Raw genomic sequence first — 19,867 nt, forward strand, 5'->3', positions numbered from 1 at the left:
GATTTTTCCGTCTATTTAGGTTTTTTATTTTTCGCCCCCTCAGTGAAGCAGGTTCACACAAACCCGTCTGTCTCACTGTCTCTGTCAGACTCACCTGACCGGTCTGACCGGCCTCATGGTGCCTTCACGGCCCCCGTCAGGCCTCACGGTGCGGTGCCTTCACGGTCCTCGACAGGCCTCATGGTGCCTTCACGGCCCCTGACAGGCCTCATGGTGCCTTCACGGCCCCTAACAGACCTCACGGCACGTTCACGGGCCCCGACTCATTCCGCCCGTGGTGTGTTCACGGCCTCTTACCGGCTTCACGGTGCCTTCACGGTCTCTAACCGGCTTCTAGACACGGTCCCTGTAACCGTGGTGTGTTCACGGCCTCTTACCGGCTTCACTGTGCCTTCGCGGCCGTTAACCGGTTCATTTCGGGCACCATGGTACGTTCACGGGCACTGGCCGGCTTCATGGTGTGTTCACGGCCTTTAACCGGTTTCATGTCAGACATTAAAATGTGCTTTCACGGCCTCCGTGGTGTGACCATTACTGTCTTCGTGGTACGTTCACGGACCCTGACCGGCATTCGTGGTGCGTTCACAATCACTCTGACCTCTCCCCCTGGTGCGTTCACGGTCCGTGAAGGGCCTCACGATGCCTTCACGGCCTCCTCTCACGTCCACATTCCTTCTTTCTATTTATTTATTCTCTTTAATTTTTTTGACAATCAATTTTGTTTTGTTAAAAAATGTCTTTTTTTAAAAAATGTATTTATTTTTGTCACATTTCCACTATATTTATGCTTTATAGACACATTTAAGGCCGAGGTAATTCATTTTATCTTGAGTTATGGTCGTCATTTGGTGTATTTTTTTAAAGACGATTGCGATAATTACATACAAGATACAAAACATTGTACGTATTTAACCAAAACTGAGCACAAAATGGAAAAGTTGACAGAAATAACTCCTCTAAAAAGTACAATTTTAGCTTCCAAATGTTAAGAAACAAACACCAATCACAAACAATCACATTTCTACTTATCATATTAGACATGCGAGAATAAAAACACATTATTATTGTAAATATGAACACAAACACAAATTTGGGGAACAAAATCTCTTTATTTATATGTTCCAGTGTGACATATAGTATATATATATATATGTTTATCACACATTTTTCCAGTAAAGCCAGTCTGTTATGTATAGTTTTTGTAATTTATCTACATTAGAAATCATTTTTAATGCTAAATATCTTCTTCAATCAGTCAACACACTCACACGTTATCTTCCCAGACAAATATTTACCTCTGACACATGACGGAGGACAAACATCAGTGTTTGTATCTCACTTTATTTGATGGCTCCTCTGAGAAGAACCATGCACTGTTTGGTTTTGCACTCACTTAACTTTTAAGTCAATATGCACAAGAAACATTTGATAAACCCATCATCAATGGCACCGTTTGTCTCATAACTACCAATAAAAACATATAAAAAGTCAAGGTTCAACATTGCAGCTTGATTTTTTTTTTAACATCACTGTTCCCAAAAACATTCTTAAAATTGTCTCCCATACTTTGTGACTGTACGTCACTTCGTAGTAGATAAAAAGCACTCGTCCAGTAAACATATCCAAAGATAAATTCGGTATCGAATTAACCCGGATTTCATTCTCTCCCAAAATGTGAATGATTTTCTTGGTTTATTCGTCATTTATGAGGCGTTTGGTCCAGAAAATGTCAGATAATGTTCCCAAACTATGACGCTCACAACTGTCCACACACCAAAATCACACGCACAATCAAACTGATTAATACATGATTAAATCAAAAGGTGATTGATTTAGTTATTGATTAATATTCAAATAAATAAATGAATGAATCGTTCCACTTCCTGCACGTTTGATCTCTAAGGCTCTTTTGTTCATCATGACGTGAATAACAAACTCTGGATCTATTCTTCCAGGACATTTTTCCTAAAAACTCTCAAAATCAGGCATAAAAATTCACTATTTACAGTCGTATTATTAACTCGACAGCGATAGCTACAGTGTATATGATATGTAGTCTATAAAAACGACTATTTTATTGTTTAATAATGAGGAATGGATTAGGTTAATGTCAGTCCGTGGTCTTAATGCGCTGGATCTCGACACCTGTCTGTAGTGAGGGATCTACGAGTGTGCAGAATTATTCCTATTTAAAATCACAAGAGAAGATTAGACAGTTGTTAGATTTAAAGGTTTCACTTCCCCCCTCTGTCCTCCAGGGGGCATCATCGGGCATCCAAACAACTCCTCAATTAAATGTTTCATTATAGTGAGTTCTTTTTTTCCCCCCAATTAAAACAGTTCTAGCTCGACTCGCAACGCTCCCGTGATATAAATGTCAAGCCGTGACCGAGTCTTCGTGCTAGAACTGAAGAAAATAAATACGCCATTAGTGTTCCAGTGTCACACTGACCTTTGACCTCTGACACTCAGGCAGGTCATAGTAGATTCTACTGACGTCAATGTGCTTTCTGTACAACTGTAAATCCTCCGGTGTCAATGGGTCACTGGGGCTGCTCCACACCGTCAGAGAGTACCTGTCGACACACACACACACACACACAAACATGTCGTTAAAAGGTATAAACCCAGGAAATAAACACTCTCTGAACGGATTCTTTTAATAAATTCACTTTTTTTTTTTTCTAATAGTGATTGTGATTTGCACCTCTGCACACGTGGACAGGAAACCAAATGTTAGCTCATCGAGGTCAAGTCTCACGTGAGTAGCGATAGTTTCGCGAGATTTGTGCAGAGGATACAGGAAATGGCATTTAAAAAAACAGATACATATATATACATATATATGTATAGATACATATATATATACATATATGTATCTATACATATATACACATATATGTATATATACATATATACACATATATATACATATATATACATATATACACATATATATGTATATATATATATATACATATATATACATAGATATGTATATATATATATATACAAATATATGTATGTATATATATATACATATATTTATATATGTATATATATATACATATATATATACATATATAAATATATGTATATATATATATACATATATTTATATATGTATATATATATACATATATATATACATATATATGTATATATATATACATATATATGTATATACATATATATATACATATATATGTATATACATATATATATATATGTATATACATATATACATATATGTATATACATATATACATATATATGTATATGTATATACATATATATATGTATATACATATATATATGTATATGTATATACATATATATATGTATATACATATATACATATATATGTATATGTATATACATATATATATATATACACATATATCACTCACTCTCTCACACCAAAGTCACTCACTCTCCCACACCAAAGTCACTCACTCTCTCACACCAAAGTCACTCACTCTCCCACACCAAAGTCACTCACTCTCTCACACCAAAGTCATGTATACATATATGTATATATATATATATATATATATACATATATAACCCTAACCCTATATATTATAAGTATATTGCACATTCTTATAGCCTCTGTGTATACGTTTTAACATAGTAATGGTAAAAAGGTGACAAAGAGCAGGGGCCCCAGGACAGAGCCCCAGGTGCACACCTGTGCTGACGGCGACTGGAATCGGATGCGAATGATTTAGAAACTGAATGAAACAGAGTCTCATGTGCGATGTCTTTACCTGTCCGACTGCTGCAGCAGCCAGGTGAGCTGAGAGAAGGACGGGCCGAGCCGAGCCGCCTGCACTGGGAACGAGACGGGATGTTCCAGGTTCCTGCAAATGTCCTCCATGGCACGAACCATGTCCCACGTGTAGCCTGAGACACAACAACACAACACAAACAAAAAACAAACAAACGTGTCAGTGAAATATCAATATTTCATAGAATAAATTAATTTCATGTTTGTTTTTGTGACAGTTTCTCCTATTTTGTGGGCTGTTTTTAGCACTTTTTTTATGTGTCTTTTTGGTTCTAAAATGATCTGTTGTTCATGTACTTGTATATTTTCATATTTTAGTTAATTAATATATATTTTATATAGTATTTCTGTTTTACTTTCGCAGCTTTTACACCAAAAATATGAAGTAATGCTTGGGATAAGGGGTCAACAATTTCTGCAAAATTTCCAGAAATGTCCATCCGATTGGGAACACTATTTTGTGAATTTTGGAAATATTCCAAATTATAAACTTTTCTTGGGAATTATGGGAGTTTTTGGGGATTTTTGGAACCCAAAAAAAGCTGAGATTAAAGGGGAAAAAAAAAGAAGAGAGTACGTCAGACTGGGTAGTGTAGGAGTTTGCTATATCCAGAAGATGGCAGTGTTGCAGTGGTACAGCCCATGGAAGAAGTTGCAGATTAAAGCTTACATCGCCCACCGCGTACAGCTTGTAGTAAAACAGCGAGTGTATCCTCACCTGGGTTTTCTGTCCCCTCTGTCCATTCCGCCGTCCAGCCGAGGGACAGCACAGTGTCCGAGGGCAGAGTGGAGACGGCAGAGAGAAAAGCCCGAGGATCCAGAGGAGCAGCGACTCCTCCCGGACCGGAGAAGACGTCCGCGTTGACCCACACGGGAAACTCCGGCTCGGGCAGAACTTCCGCCAGCAGAAGCAGAGACGGAGACACCGCGTCCAGACTGAGAGGACATCGGACGGTCCACAGTGTTAACGTCACACTCGGCACTCGCGACAAAAAGGAATCGAACCAACGCCTCACCTCTTAAAGTCGAGTTTTATTCCCTTGCGATGCGACTTCACTGCTTTCAGCCACTGCTCCAGTGTGATGTCACTGTCCGTGTCAGGCGGGTGAGCCATGATCGGCTCTCTGGGGTCGCGACCTCTCAGGACTACGTCGGCCTCGAGCATATGAGTGGGACCTGAGGTCAGAGATACAGGAGATTAGTTAAAGGTCACATAGAGTGGTCCTGTTGCACATATATGTTAGTTATGGAGGTCTACTTATATATATTAACTTGTTTTTATGGTCAAAAACCTCCTAGTTGCTGTAAACGAGCCGATAGAAATCTGTCTTTTCTGACGTTGTATTTCTGCTGCGAGATTTCAGAGTGAACTTTCACCCCCAGAAGACAGAGTCTTGTGATTGGCCAGTACTATCCAGCACATCCGTTCGCAGAAGCGCAGCGCCCCCCTCTGGAACGGTGGATGCACTGCTCCTCATTATCAAAACATTGTTTTAACGGTGTTTAAAAATAGCTTCTTCACGACTCCCCGCCGCAGTCCCTTTGACGACTTTAAACCGGAGTCAGACCCAGAGTCAGAAGACACTGTCGCTCGTGAAACACCTCCACAACGGACGTTATTCTTCTTCTGCGGTTCAATGTACGCAACCGGATGTGCCCGGACTAGTGCCCGGAGCAGGACGATCTGCTGTTCAGGAGAACCGCTGTTTACGTAACTATTACGGGATTTTCAGTGATCTCGTTGAGCCCCGAGATTACAATAAAACACAACGTTCTCAGCAGTGGCTGAACTGTTTGTTTAGAACCGTCAGGGCTTCATAAACAAGGTAATGACGCAGATACACACCAAAAAAACAGCGTTAATAGGAACTTCCGGTCTAGTTCCGCTTTAAACTCGCGTCACTAAAACAACTTTTTACTTCCGATTTATTCAATAACACGTGCGTAAGATAAAGCCATGGTTAGTTTTATCGAACGTATATCTCTGGAAAATAGCTCTTCAGAATTTGGTGTTATACTGGAGTATTCCACTAGGGGGGCAAAACCCATTTATTCAGACTGTTTACAATTACAGACTTTTGAAGAATAAAGGAAACACTTCAACACTGAAGGAGGTTCTAGTTGTGATTACCAGAGGTGGAACAAGTACTAAAATACTGTACTCAAGTAAAAGTACCAATACTTTGATGAAATATTACTCAAGTAGAAGTAAAAGTAGTCATCTGAAAATGTACTTTAAGTCAAAGTTACTTAGTTCGGGCTAGTTAGGGCTCAGAAATCCAAAACTATTTTGGAGCTTACACGCCCGGCGCAACACAGGATATTACGTCACTTTTGGCGCCCTCTATGTTGACGCGCTATCCAGTGCTAATGCTAATCACATCATAATTCGTCTGGTTCTGGTGTATATTTTCCCCCTGTAGGTCTTCATTGTGCTGAATTTTGTATTTTTACTCAGTAACGGATAGGATTTGTAAAGTAACTAAGTACAATACTTGAGTCAATATGTACTCAAGTAAAATACAAAATCCTGATTTTACACTGTACTTAAAAAATACAAAATACACAAAAAAAGTATTCAATACTAGAGCTGAAACGATTAATCGATGATTAATCGATTACTAAATTAATCGCCAACTATTTTGATAATCGGTTTGAAGCTTTTTTCATGATTAAAACAAGATTTCTGATTGTTTTAGCTTCTTAAATGTGTGTGTATTTTTTGTTTCTTTGCTCTATAAAACAGAAATCATTCAAACTGAATAATTTTGGTTTGTGAACAAAACAAGACATTCAAGAACATCTTCATTTCCAGGTTTGACAACATATAGCTGCAGATAGTTTACATGTCAGATTTGATGGACAGATATAAATATACTATATTTTGATCTATAATCTGGATATGTACTGATAGATAAATAACACCCATCAAATAATGCTCCCACTAATAAACGTAGTCATATTCAACCACAACTCACTCACTCATCACTGTAAGTTTAAGGGGAGCATATTTTGATAAATTGAATGGTCGACTATCAAAATGTTTTCCCCTTACTGTTATTATACACTATGTTTGTAAAATAAATAAGGATCTTTAAAATGAAAATGGAAGCCTTTTTTTGCTGTACACAGGTGGAAGTGGGAAAGAAGAAGGAGAAGTAGAACCCGTGATTTGTGCGGGTTTGACTCCATGTCTCATGACTTCGGAGGATCCAGACCGTGACCATAGATGGAGACGCAGAAACTGCTCTGTTCATCGTCAGCGTTTCTAAAGGTGACTGTATGGTTTAGTTTTTGTTTTGTTTTTTGTTTTAATCGAGTGCAACTATTTTATCTTTAATTTAAAATGTTACAATAAATGTTGTATAACATTCATAGTGAGGACATTCACTGAAATAATGCATTGCCTAACCCAGGGGTCTCAAAATACGCATCTATTGTGGTCAAGAGGGGGCCGACTGAGAATTTTTTAATTTTTGGTCCAACATTTTACAAAAACATCATACTGTACTATGTCAACCAAAATTTAAAAAAGAATTTGACAAAAAAATTTTGGTCCAAAATTTGACAAAAACGTCATACTATACTATGTCTTCCAAAATTTGAAAAAAAGATTTGACCCAAAATTTGAAAAAAAATTTTTACCCAAAATTTGAAAAAAATATTGGCCCAAAATTTGAAAAAAATATTGGCCCAAAATTTGAAAAAAATATTGGCCCAAAATTTGAAAAAAATATTGGCCCAAAATTTGAAAAAGAAAATTGACCCAAAATATTTGGTCCAACATTTGACAAAAACGTCATTCTATACTATGTCGTCCAAAATTTGAGAAAAAGATTTGACCCAAATTTTTGGTCCAAAATTTGAGAAAAAAAAATGGGATCCAAAATTTGAAAAAAAAAATGTTGATCCAAAATGTGAAAAAAAAAAAAATTTGATCCAAAATTTGAAAAAAAAAATGTGATCCAAAATTTGAAAAAAAAAATTTGGTCCAAAATGTGAAAAAAAAATTATGGTCCAAAATTTGAGAAAAAGTCGTCCAAAATTAACATTTTTGCCAAATTGAGTATAGCATGTTATACTTATATATGTTATAAGGAAGTGATTTCAATGAAAACAAAGTGAGGACTGGCCAAAATGTCCTCACTCCGTAAAAATGACCTCACTTTGTGAGTTAAAAACCCTCACTGGTCCTCAGTATGCGGCAAGTACAAGAACACCCCCCCCCCCCCCCCACACACACACACACACACACACACCTGTGACAGCCTCCTCCAGTTTCCTCCGGCTGTTAACTCCGTGAGACCACGTCACCTCACCGCCGTCCCTCCGCTTGATCTCCCTCCGATTTAGGAAATAGTCCAGCGTCCGCTCCGACATCTTCGCACACAAATGAACTAAATTAGTAACACAAACGAACACAAACTCGCGACTACAGCAGCGTCTGAGTCCGCGGCGTCTCCGGAACTCATAATCCTGCGCTCGTTTTACTTTCAGTTAGGAATAGGATGGGATTACGAGCAGCAGCAGGAGGGCGGATCACCGACAGTGACGTTAGGAAGTCTACGATGTAAACATTGGATGGCGGAAGTGAAACGTGCGCTGGAAGTACCTTTCCGGTCGTCCCTTTCAGAATAAAAGTCCACGTCGTATTCAAGAGGATATAATGACAAAAAAAGTACAATCTGTGTATAAAAGTAACCTGAAAGTGATACTGGAGTAAAAGCACAAGTTTGTTACCAGAAAATGACTTTGGTAGAAGTTGAAGTCACTTTTGTTTATTTTTTAAATATAACTGAAGTAAAAGTCTTGGCATAAATTGTGGTGTAAAGCAGTTCTATATAAATGCAGACCATAATACCAACTCTTCTTCTTCTTCTGATTTTATTTGGTAGTAATGAGTAACAAAGTATTTGTACTATGTACGATGTACTTACCAACCCTTGTATTAGTATTTAATCATATTTTCTCTTTCTTACTTGTATTTTTACCCTTCTTGTTGTATTTTTATACTTTACATTGGTCTAATTTCATTGCTTATTTTATATTGTTTGCTGTGTGCGTTGTGTATTTGTCACTTCTGACCCTTCTGCTGCTGTAACAACTGAATTTCCCCAGTGTGGATCAATCTAATCTAATCTAATCTAATCTAATCTAATGATTGAATTCCCATATCTGTAGTCTATGTATCTGGTCTGTTTGGACACAATTAAAGAATATGAGTCAGGAGTCAGGAGAAAGGAGAATTAAGGAGACCGCCTTTTTTTTTTTGAAAGGTTTGAATGCCTTCCACTGTGATCATGTGTCAGTAGTTACCGTTGAAACCCAAACCAACCAGCAGCTGGTTAAACCAGTATTTATTTACAGATGCTGTTCTTCCTCCGCCCTTAAAGTACAGCGTGTACAAATGAGTGCGTTAGCGTTTCGCCAAACTACGGTGGCCTTCACAAACCACAAAGGAAATGAGTTTTTTTTTTAATTTAAAAACAACAAAAAATACATGTTTAAAGCTATTCTACACTTACACAAACATATATATGTGTGACAGTTACAGTTTTCTGCCAGTAAACTCTCTCCAAACGTCACACTGGACCTTTGCAGTGAGAGAAACAATATTAAAAGTGTGCTCAGTTCCTTCCTGTTTCGTGTTCTCTGCAGGATTTGGCAACTATTTTGTGGGGACTTTGGCAGCTGTAGAAAAGTCTTCCAAGCCTGTTTTTATGCACGACCACTGAGCTGCTGCTCTTTAGATCTGAACTCAAAAATGTGACAAATTTCCTTTGCTCTCGATTTCACTCCAAAGTTATCGTGCGTCGTAATTCCCGCTCTTTTTTGTGTCGTCGTGATTCCCGTTTCCATCATTTATTGTTATTTAACGGCAACATTTCCTCAAACTATCTTTGTTCCTCGTTTCTACCGAATAAAATCAGAAGAAGAAGAGTTGGTCCGTGTTTACATAGAGTTTTTCTAGTCCTGACATTGATCGGAAATGTTTTAAATCACATTTTTTTATATATTTTGATCCCGTCTGTGTACTCAGTGTCCTGGCTGTAAAGGGTAAGTAAACCTCAGCCTGATGTAATGATGCTGAAAAATGCCAAGAAGTGGGCGGAGAGCTGAGTGAGTGAGGGGCGTGAGCAGAACCCTGCATACACTAACAGATGTGTGTGTCTCTGTGTGTGCGCGTGTGTGTGTGTGTTGTATAAATGTCAACTTTTCAGGTCAGACAGTCCAGGATGCAACAGCAGCAGCAGCCTCTTCACTCTCACACAGTCAACCAGCGTCAGGATCCAACAACCAGGTTAGAGACTTTCACACCTTTCTCTCGTTTCTTTTTTCATTTTTAGCAGCAAACAACAACAACAACATTCGACACACCCGGTGGCAGAACGATCGCATTACACGCTCGCGTTACAGGTGTGGTGCGACTAAGTCAAAGAGACGAGCTCTAAAGTATCCGGATCTGATTCGGTTTGAAACGGCGCACATAATATTCAACGCAAGGGATCGTTTACTTCCAAATAAAATAAAGACGTCGCCAAGGAGGATATAATTTTAATTTTAAAATAAAATTTAAAAGTGTGTCAGGACAACTTTAAAAGGTATGTGTTTCAATCACAGGGGGTTAAATCGGTTTAGAAGAATATACAAAATACACATTTTAAAGCAGTTTTCTTATTAATATTTGGCCAAAAAAAATTGCAAAAAATTGAAAAACAAAAAAATCTTGACAAATGTGTAAATACTGGTGAGAAAATAAAATGTTTGAATGTTTTTTTCTTCTTTGAATAAGCAGAAAAGATTGCTTACAAATAATCACTACGGAACGGGGGGAACTTCAATGATCCCACCACTCAACATGGTTGGGTGAGGCTAAACTCTGTGTGATATAGTTACTTCTGCAGGGACGAGATAAGAAGGTTAGCGTAAGGTAAAGTAAGAAAGAATATTAAATATTGTCTTCACAAGATACAGATTTTAGTGTGAGAGTGCAAATGCAAGCAACTGTGAGGAATAGATCCTTAAAGTCGGACATGTAAGACATGTATTTTCTCGTTTTAAGGGACATTATAATCTTATTCTAGCCAAGATAAATTTACTGACATCATTGGGAGATTATTTTTAGTCAGGCTATTTTTTTTATTTTTTTGGTATGTCTGATATCCTTGATAATTTATCTATCCGTGAGATTGTCATCTACTGTAATTGGAATGATTTACATATGTATGCATGGCATTGTCGTGTTACCTGTAATACCAGTAACGGTTTATAGTGTAAGCAGTAACATGCAGTATTACAGCTGCCAACAAGTGATTTGTGGCTCCTCCACTTTGTGGCTGAAGAGTTCATTTTGCTTCAAAAACACTGGTTTTCATTTAAGAAGTTTGTATTTAAAAAAAAACAAAAAACAAAAAACTTTAGCCCACTCTACAGGTGCACGTATTTCAACAGGTAAAAGGATCTAAGGGCGTGGCACTGCAGACTTCTATCTATCAGTTAGCTTAAAGTTATAAAATGATCTATCTATCTGTCAGTTAGCTTAAAGTTATAAAGTTATCTATCTATCTATCTTGCTACGTATATAGATAATTACTTAGCTAGGAAAGTAGATAGCTAGACAATATCTATCTATCTTGCTAGCTATTTAGCGGAATAGTTAGCTAGGTATATCTATCTATCTATCTATCTATCTATCTATCTATCTATCTATCTATCTATCTATCTATCTATCTATCTATCTATCTATCTATCTATCTATCTGTCTATCTGTCTATCTGTCAGTTAGCTTAAAGTTATAAAATTATCTATCTAGCTATCAGTTAGCTTAAATCGATCTATCTATCTATCTTGCTACGTATATAGAAAATTACTTAGCTAGGAAAGTAGATAGCGAGACACAATATCTATCTATCTTGCTAGTTATTTAGCGGAATAGTTAGCTAGGTATAGATAGACATATCTATCTATCTATCTATCTATCTATCTATCTATCTATCTATCTATCTATCTATCTATCTATCTATCTATCTATCTATCTGTCAGTTAGCTTAAAGTTATAAAATTATCTATCTAGCTATCAGTTAGCTTAAATCTATCTATCTATCTATCTATCTATCTATCTATCTATCTATCTATCTATCTATCTATCTATCTATCTATCTATCTATCTATCTATCTATCTATCTATCTGCGTTTAAGTATTGAAAAAAGAAAGAGTGTGATTTAATAACACACACACCTTCAAAGCTTCTCTTCCTGCTTCTTGTTGTTGACAAACTAGTTTATAATTAATTGCTGTGCATGTCTTTATTTGTCTGTGTGCTCTGATGATTCTGCCTCGAGTCGTCTGCATGTGTGGAAACGGCAGCTGGTGATTAAAAAAAAAAATTTAAAAAAAATGCCTTCAGCCGTTTGTAGTCTGTGAGGAATGTCTTTGTCTTAAACGTTTGCACATGACAGTAAAAGTACAAGATGAACCGCACAGAGTTGGATTAACTTCACTTTCTATTCTCTACAGCTCAAAGACATTGTCTCCAAATTTAAAAATAGGCATTTAAATATGCAGCTCCTTCTTCCTGGAACTACAGGATTGTCTGAAACTGAAAAATCAAACGACCAGACTTTCAAAGTTACGCTTTAAGGTTGTTTTTACACGTACGATTGGGGGCTTGCAACATTCAGTCGTCCAACCGAACCTTTTGAATAACGTATATTCCCCTCCCAGCCTGAGGCGGCGCTGCATCAAGAATTTCACAACGCTTACTAGCAGTTGCGATTTTCATCTGACCATATTTCTATCAAAGCTTTTACCTCGTTCTCACTCACACTTCTGACCACGAGCCATTTCACCCCAGCTATCGTTCTACACAGGCGTACGTTATTGGTTGCGTTTACCCACAATGCCCCGCGTTGATGTCCACTTCCTGCGTTTGGCTCACTTGAAGCGAACACGGTACGTCGGTAATTAAAGTGACAATTTCTACTCACGTTTCTTGTTCTACAGTAAGATGAAGTTGCTCATCGACGCCGACACCGGCGTGGACGACGCTCAGGCCATCATGGTGGCCCTCTCCTCCCCCGACGTGGAGGTTCTGGGCATCACCTGTTGCCACGGCAACACGCCCCTGGCGAACGTCCTGGTGAACACGCTGCGTGTGCTGGACGTCTGCGGCAGGCTGGACGTGAGTTGTAATTAAAAAGAAGAATAAAAGACAAAAAAAACACTTCTTCTTCTTCTTCTTCTTCAGAGACACAAATGCATCGTGACCTGTCGACTCTCCCTTTCAGATCCCAGTGTTTAAGGGCTGCTCAGGCCCCCTGCTGGCCCGGAAGAAAAACGCAGGCGATTACCACGGAAAAGACGGCCTGGGCGACGCTCCAGATGGAGAGCCTCCGAGTCTGGACCTGCTGCAGAAGAGGAGAGCAGCGAAAGCCATTATCAAGCTAGTGAAGGAGAATCCTGACGAGGTAATACGCTTTAACCTAACCCTTACCCTAACCCTAACCTAACCATAACTCAAATCAAATTTTAAGGCTTAAAACTTAACCAGTTAAGTGAATGATTATATGGAGATGTTTTCTATCTGGTGGATGAACATGATCATGAAATAAAATATTTTGCAGACTGCAAATCATGTTTTGGCGTCATGTGGCGCCACCTACCGCCGTCTACCAACCATTGCAGTCAGTAGAGTATCAGCTGCCGAGCGACCACGGGTTGCCAGTTACGTCAGAAAACGAAAACCTAAAAGACCTCGGTATTTTTGAATTTGAATGTAGTAACCGTTTTTGGCCACATTCTCACATATGGCGCCTTTAAAGCACAACAAAAAAAAATCATCAATGAAAGTCATAGGTTGCTTCTCTCAACAGGTGACTCTCGTTGCCCTGGCGCCGCTCACCAACCTGGCTGTGGCCGTACAACTGGACCCTACCTTCACTAAGAAACTGAAGGCGCTCTACATCATGGGAGGAAACGTGGACTGTAGGTCATCATTCTATAACTTGGAAATGTACCTTTAAAAGTGCTGTATTTACATGACTGACAATGTGTGTGTGTGTGTGCAGCCAGAGGAAACACTACATCGTGTGGAGAGTTTAACTTCGTGACTGACCCGGAGGCGGCCTACATCGTGTTGGACCGCTACACGTGTCCCACCTACATCGCCTCCTGGGAGTTCAGCTGCAGGAACAGTCTGCCGTGGGTGAGGCTGAAAACAAACACACCCCTCTGCCGAGTCTCGGTCATAAACTGTGCACAGTAAATATAAAGGGTGTGTAGTCAAGCTGTTCTAGATGTAGCTGGAAATCGGAAATTTCAGAGCAAGCCCAACAACCCCAATATGGGCTTCCAAGATGGCTGCCACCCCTATGTTTACTATTCTGGTGTGTTCCAGTTGTCAGAAGTTGGAATATCCATGTTGAGGGGGCATTCCTGTTGAAAGAATCGGATGTTTAGCTTGGAGCAACCTTAGCAACCCCAACACGGGATTCCAAAATGGCTGCTACTGCTACTTTTACTATTATAATTTCGAACTTAAAAACTTTGAGTGAGCAGCCTCACCAATCCCAATATGGGATTACAAGATTCCACTACTGTTACTATTAAGGTGCGTTCCAGTTGTGGTCGGAAGTTGGAATTTTCACGTTGAGTGGCCTGTCAAATAAAGTCTGATTTCTAACTCGGACAACCGCTCCAACCCTAATATGGTATTCCAAGATGGCTGCCACTGCTATGTTTACTATTATAATGGCGCATTCCAGTTGTCGTCAGAAGTCGGAATTTCCACTTTGGAGTTGGATTTTTAGCTTGGAGCAACCTTAGCAACCCCAGCATGGGATTCTAAGATGGCTGCTACTGCTACTTCTAATATTATGATTTATAACTTAAAAACTTTGAGTGAGCAACCTCACCAATCCCAATATGGGATTACAAGATTCCACTACTGTTACAATTAAGGTGCGTTCCGGTTGTAGTCGGAAGTCGGAATTTTCATGTAGAGTGGCCTGTCAAAAAAAGTCTGATTTCTAACACGGACAACCGCTCCAACCCTAATATGGTATTCCAAGATGGCTGCCTCTGCTATGTTTACTATTATTATGGCGCATTCCAGTTGTCGTCAGAAGTCGGATGTTTAGCTTGGAGCAACCTTCGCAACCCCAATACTGCATTCCAAAATGGCTGCTACTGCTACTTTTACTATTCGAACTTAAAAACTTTGAGTGAGCAACCTCACCAGTCCCAATATGGGATAACAAGATTCCACTACTGTTACTATTAAGGTGCGTTCCGGTTGTAGTCGGAAGTCGGAATTTTCATGTTGAGTGGCCTGTCAAATAAAGTCTGATTTCTAACTCGGACAACCGCTCCAACCCTAAATGGTATTCCAAGATGGCTGCCACTGCTATGTTTACTATTATGGCGCATTCCAGTTGTCGTCAGAAGTCGGATGTTTAGCTTGGAGCAACCTTCGCAACCCCAATACTGGATTCCAAAATGGCTGCTATTGCTACTTTTACTATCATAATTTCGAAACTTAAAAACTTTAAGCAACCTCACCAGTCCCAATATGGGATTACAAGATTCCACTACTGTTACTATTAAGGTGCGTTCCGGTTGTAGTCGGAAGTCAGAATTTTCACGTTGAGTGGCCTGTCAAAAAAGTCTGATTTCTAACTCGGAGCAACCGCTCCAACCCTAATATGGGTTTCCAAGATGGCTGCCACAACTATGTTTACTATTATGGTGCATTCCGGTTGTGGTCGAATGTTGGAATTTCCTTGTTAAAGGGGCGTTGGAGTCTAGAGATTATAAATCAAAAACAGACATTGAACTTTATATTAAGTTGGGGGGCTTATGCAAAATATGGAAAAGCAGGAAAAGAGAGTAAAAACACCCACATCAAGCTTTTAAACACGAAAATAGTTGGATAAATGTTATTTTGCTATGGTTTCTTCCACTTTGTGTTCACACGTCCCTCTGTTTTTCTCTCCTTCAGTCGTTCTGTGACGAGTGGTTGGCTGCAAAGACGAAGAAGGCCGCCTTCATGAAAAAGATCTCTGCCCTCTCAATGTCGGTAAGAGTCACATGAACTGTGCCGGAAATATCTGAAAAACTGCTGCCTTTAATTATGGAGTCAGATAACAGGCATCAGCGAGCGTGTTTGCACAAGTACAGAACTATGTGTTCTCGTAAAAAAGTGCACAAACCTCTCTGTGCTCTTATAAAAGTGAGCATTTCCCGGCTGCTGTGAATCTGATTCTTCTTTTCAAGTTTGGTATGGTCCGTCTGAACGGAAAAACAACCGAACGTGGTCGCGATCGGGCTCACGATCGCCGGCTTTCGCTAAATACGCCAGAGTCCTCTGTTAAATGTTGACATTTGAGACATTTCCTTTTGCTAAATGTTGGAGATTAACGCTCGTTTTTGGGGATTTTTAAGTCTTTGTAACTTTAATCTACAGCTGTTGGTTTGATTCTTGTGTCGAATGTCACATTCATGACTCTTCCAGTGACAACACTCGCTGACCAATGGAATCATAAGTAGATTTTGGGAATTATAAGTAGCTTTTGGAATCATTAGAAGATTTTGGAACTATAAGTAGATTTCGGAACTTTATGTAGATTTTGGGAATTAAAAATAGATTTTGGAATCATTAGAAGATTTTGGAATCATAAGTTAATTTTGGAATTATAAGTAGATTTTGGAACTTTATGTAGATTTCGGAATTATAAGTAGATTTTGGAATCATTAGTAGATTTTGGAATTATAAGTAGATTTGGGGAATTATAAGTAGATTTTGGAATCATGAGTAGATTTGGGGAATTATAAGTAGATTTTGGAATTATAAGTAGATTTGGGGAATTATAAGTAGATTTTGGAACTTTATGTAGATTTCGGAATTATAAGTAGATTTTGGAATCATTAGTAGATTTTGGAATTATAAGTAGATTTTGGAATCATTAGTAGATTTTGGGAATTATAAGTAGATTTTTAGATTAAAACTAGTAGATTTTGGAACTTTAAGTAGATTTTTGAATTATAAGTAGATTTTTGAATTATAAGTAGATTTTTGAATCATTGGTAGATTTGGGGAATTATAAGTAGATTTTTGAATTACAAGTAGAATTTGAAACTGTGAGTAGATTTTGGAATTATAATAGATTTTTGAATTACAAGTAGGATTTTTAAGCCTTTTTTTTTGACCAATCGGTGGCCGGCAGTCTGTCGATGACACATTTCAGTATGGACTCAGCTCGCTTGTGTTACAGAGATTTTGAATTATCAGGAGGAGTCAGTGATGAGTTAAATTGAGAAGATTTGATCAAAAAAAGAGCTGAGACACGCCTGACATATGAACAGATTGTGGCGAGCAGCGTGCCAGGTCTGATATATATATATATATATATGTAGTGTATCAGGTCCAGATGTCTGGCGCCTTAAGATCCATGGAGGGAACCTTGACAGACGCCAAGTTTGTGTCTCGTAAAAAGAGTAATATGTGAGCAATTAATTTTAAGTTGGCTGAAGATTGAAATTGCCACGCCAGACCAGGCACTAAAAAAAGAGCCCCAGGTACTATCACTAATGGAAAAGCAAAAAAAACAAAACAAGTAGAGTCAAGTAGTTCTAGAACTCTAACATGGAAAAACACCGTTAGCTTAGCGGCTACTGTCTCCACACACAAAAGAGTGATTTCCACTCGCTTCATAGAGACACCCAGTGGTACAAATGTGGTAAAGCAGCAACTCGACGCACCTACACCGACAATGCTCCTGAAAATACAGCTTTTTACAGCAAGTAACAAAAGCATATAAACCTAAAGCTCTCCACTGCACCAAACCCCATAGAGAAAATCATCGATTTTGCATCACAGCGCACAGGAATTGTCGATCCACTGCTGACCACACGAGGCAGCAGTAGACCAGCAGCTGCTGTGTCCCCACGTGAGCTAAAATCACTGATTTTTCTCTATGGGGTTTGGTGTGGCAGAGTGAACGGTTTACAAACTTCCGTTTCCGTTTATAACGGACACCGTAGACGTTACTGAGCGTTTAAACGTATCGTGGGTTCAGTCACAACGTCTGAAAAGGTCTATTGCTGATATTTTGTCCCTGCAGAAAGCTCGGTCATCCGACTACGAAAAGGAGGTGACCGAAGGAAAAGGGTTCAATTCGTGCGACACCTACGCCATGGCTGCAGCCATTGATGGCTCCATCATAACAGAGGAAGAAAAGGTTAGTGTTTAAAAAAAAAAAAATCTGTTTGTACAAAAACGTTTCACCTCAGATGGTTTTCCTGCAGCAGCTGCATGTGTTTTATCGCTCTCTCTTTCTCCAGGTGGCAGTGACGGTGGAGTTGGAGGGTAAATACACCCGAGGCATGATGGTGCTGGATTACATGGAGCAGATGAAGAAGGAGCACAAGGTCACCATCATGCAGAAGTTTGACCTGGAGAAGTTCAAACAGATGCTGGTCAACTCGACCAAGTAGAGCGAGAGAGAGAAAATACAGCATCAAAAATACAGTTTGAAAAAAAATAATGCTAGTAGTACTTTCTGTGTTGGATTTTGTGTTTATTTGTACTTGGTGTATCGTCTCAGCTTTTCATGGATTCAGGACAAAAACGTCCAAGACTGTGTCAAAGTGTGTTATAAACGCAATTTACAAATCAGCAAAAATACTGAAAAGACATAAAGGAATAAAGTCTGTCTTTGGCTTTAAATGCGTTTCATTGTCAATGATGACTCTGTGAGTTCGGGGAGGTATACTGACACCTGGTGGACAGAGGACAGATGACAGTACAGTTAAGTTTCAGGGTTTATGATGTTGCTCTGACCTGAATATACAGTATATATATATATATATACACACATACATATATATATATATATACTGTTTATATGTATATATATATATATATATATATATATACATATACAAATACACATACTGTATATATAACATGTTTCTGGAGTATGGGAGAGCGACAAACATGCTGCTATTGTCAAATTTGTTGTCATGCATAGTAAATATGTACATATTATATATACACATATACATATATACATATACATACATATATATATATACATACATATATATACATACTTACATATATATACATATACATACATATACACATATACTTACATATATATACATATACACATATACTTACATATATATATATATACATATACATACACATACATATGTATATATACATACACATACATATATATACACATATACACACATATAAATACATATATATACATACATATATATACATATACATATACATATACATATACACACACATATATATATACACATATACACACATATATATACACATATACACACATATATATATGTATACATACATATATATATGTACCATTGGTGGTAAACGTACCACATTTTGAGAACCATGGTGCTAGATATGTACATATACAGACAAATAAATGGATGAAGAGGGTTAATGCTAAAATGTGAAAAAAACAAAAAAACAATACATTGCATGCGCACGCACACACACACACACGCACGCACGCACACACACACACACACACACACACACACACACACACGCCTCTTTGCGTTTGGCTGTTGGACGCGACACACCCTGCTGAGCTCGTCTAACCAGCCAGGAATGTTACACACCTGGAGGCCAGACTGAGCTCAGACGACCGCGTGAACCACTTCCTGTCATTTACAGCTTCGTCCAAGTCAGGACGGTCCAGGTAAGAATATTTATTCACCACACGTTATCGACTGTGTGTTATGCTAACGTTCTGCTATTCAGGATCATCTGGAAACACGACGCTTTACAAAGTACACGAGGCTGCGTTCTGTGTTTACACTGTGCTTACGGTGGTTAGTTACTGTATCTTTTGTCAAATCTAATGGCGCTTTTCCTTTATACAGTTCTAGCACGACTCGGCTGGACGTGACTCGACTCGTTTTATTTTGTTGTTTTTCCATTAAGGATAGCACCTGGAGCTATATCTTCTGGTACATATTGCAAGTGTTTTAAACAGTTTAATCGTCAGGTTTGTTTATGTGGAATT

At 38.5% G+C, this 19,867-nt stretch overlaps 2 protein-coding genes across 2 annotated transcripts; one reads left to right on the top strand and one right to left on the bottom strand.

Annotated features, from left to right (window-relative positions):
• Positions 1–1,270: 1,270 nt before the first annotated feature.
• On the bottom strand, positions 1,271–8,173 carry fam151b (family with sequence similarity 151 member B). Its single transcript, XM_083904472.1, has 5 exons — positions 8,050–8,173; positions 4,807–4,966; positions 4,509–4,726; positions 3,771–3,906; positions 1,271–2,576 (listed from the first exon to the last, which is right to left on the bottom strand). Exons 1-5 carry the CDS (start codon positions 8,168–8,170, stop codon positions 2,429–2,431), a joined length of 783 nt encoding a protein of 260 aa, XP_083760598.1. The 5' UTR covers positions 8,171–8,173; the 3' UTR covers positions 1,271–2,428.
• Positions 8,174–10,034: 1,861 nt separating this feature from the next.
• Positions 10,035–18,487, top strand: LOC310939712 (inosine-uridine preferring nucleoside hydrolase-like). Its single transcript, XM_083904527.1, has 8 exons — positions 10,035–10,091; positions 12,795–12,972; positions 13,079–13,258; positions 13,664–13,775; positions 13,859–13,995; positions 15,790–15,867; positions 17,912–18,028; positions 18,132–18,487. The coding sequence occupies exons 2-8, from the start codon at positions 12,799–12,801 to the stop codon at positions 18,282–18,284; spliced, it is 951 nt and encodes a 316-aa protein (XP_083760653.1). The 5' UTR covers positions 10,035–10,091; positions 12,795–12,798; the 3' UTR covers positions 18,285–18,487.
• The last annotated feature ends 1,380 nt before the right edge of the window (positions 18,488–19,867 follow it).

This window comes from Microchirus variegatus, assembly GCF_963457635.1.
Source record: "Microchirus variegatus genome assembly, chromosome: 18".
NCBI lineage: Eukaryota > Metazoa > Chordata > Actinopteri > Pleuronectiformes > Soleidae > Microchirus > Microchirus variegatus.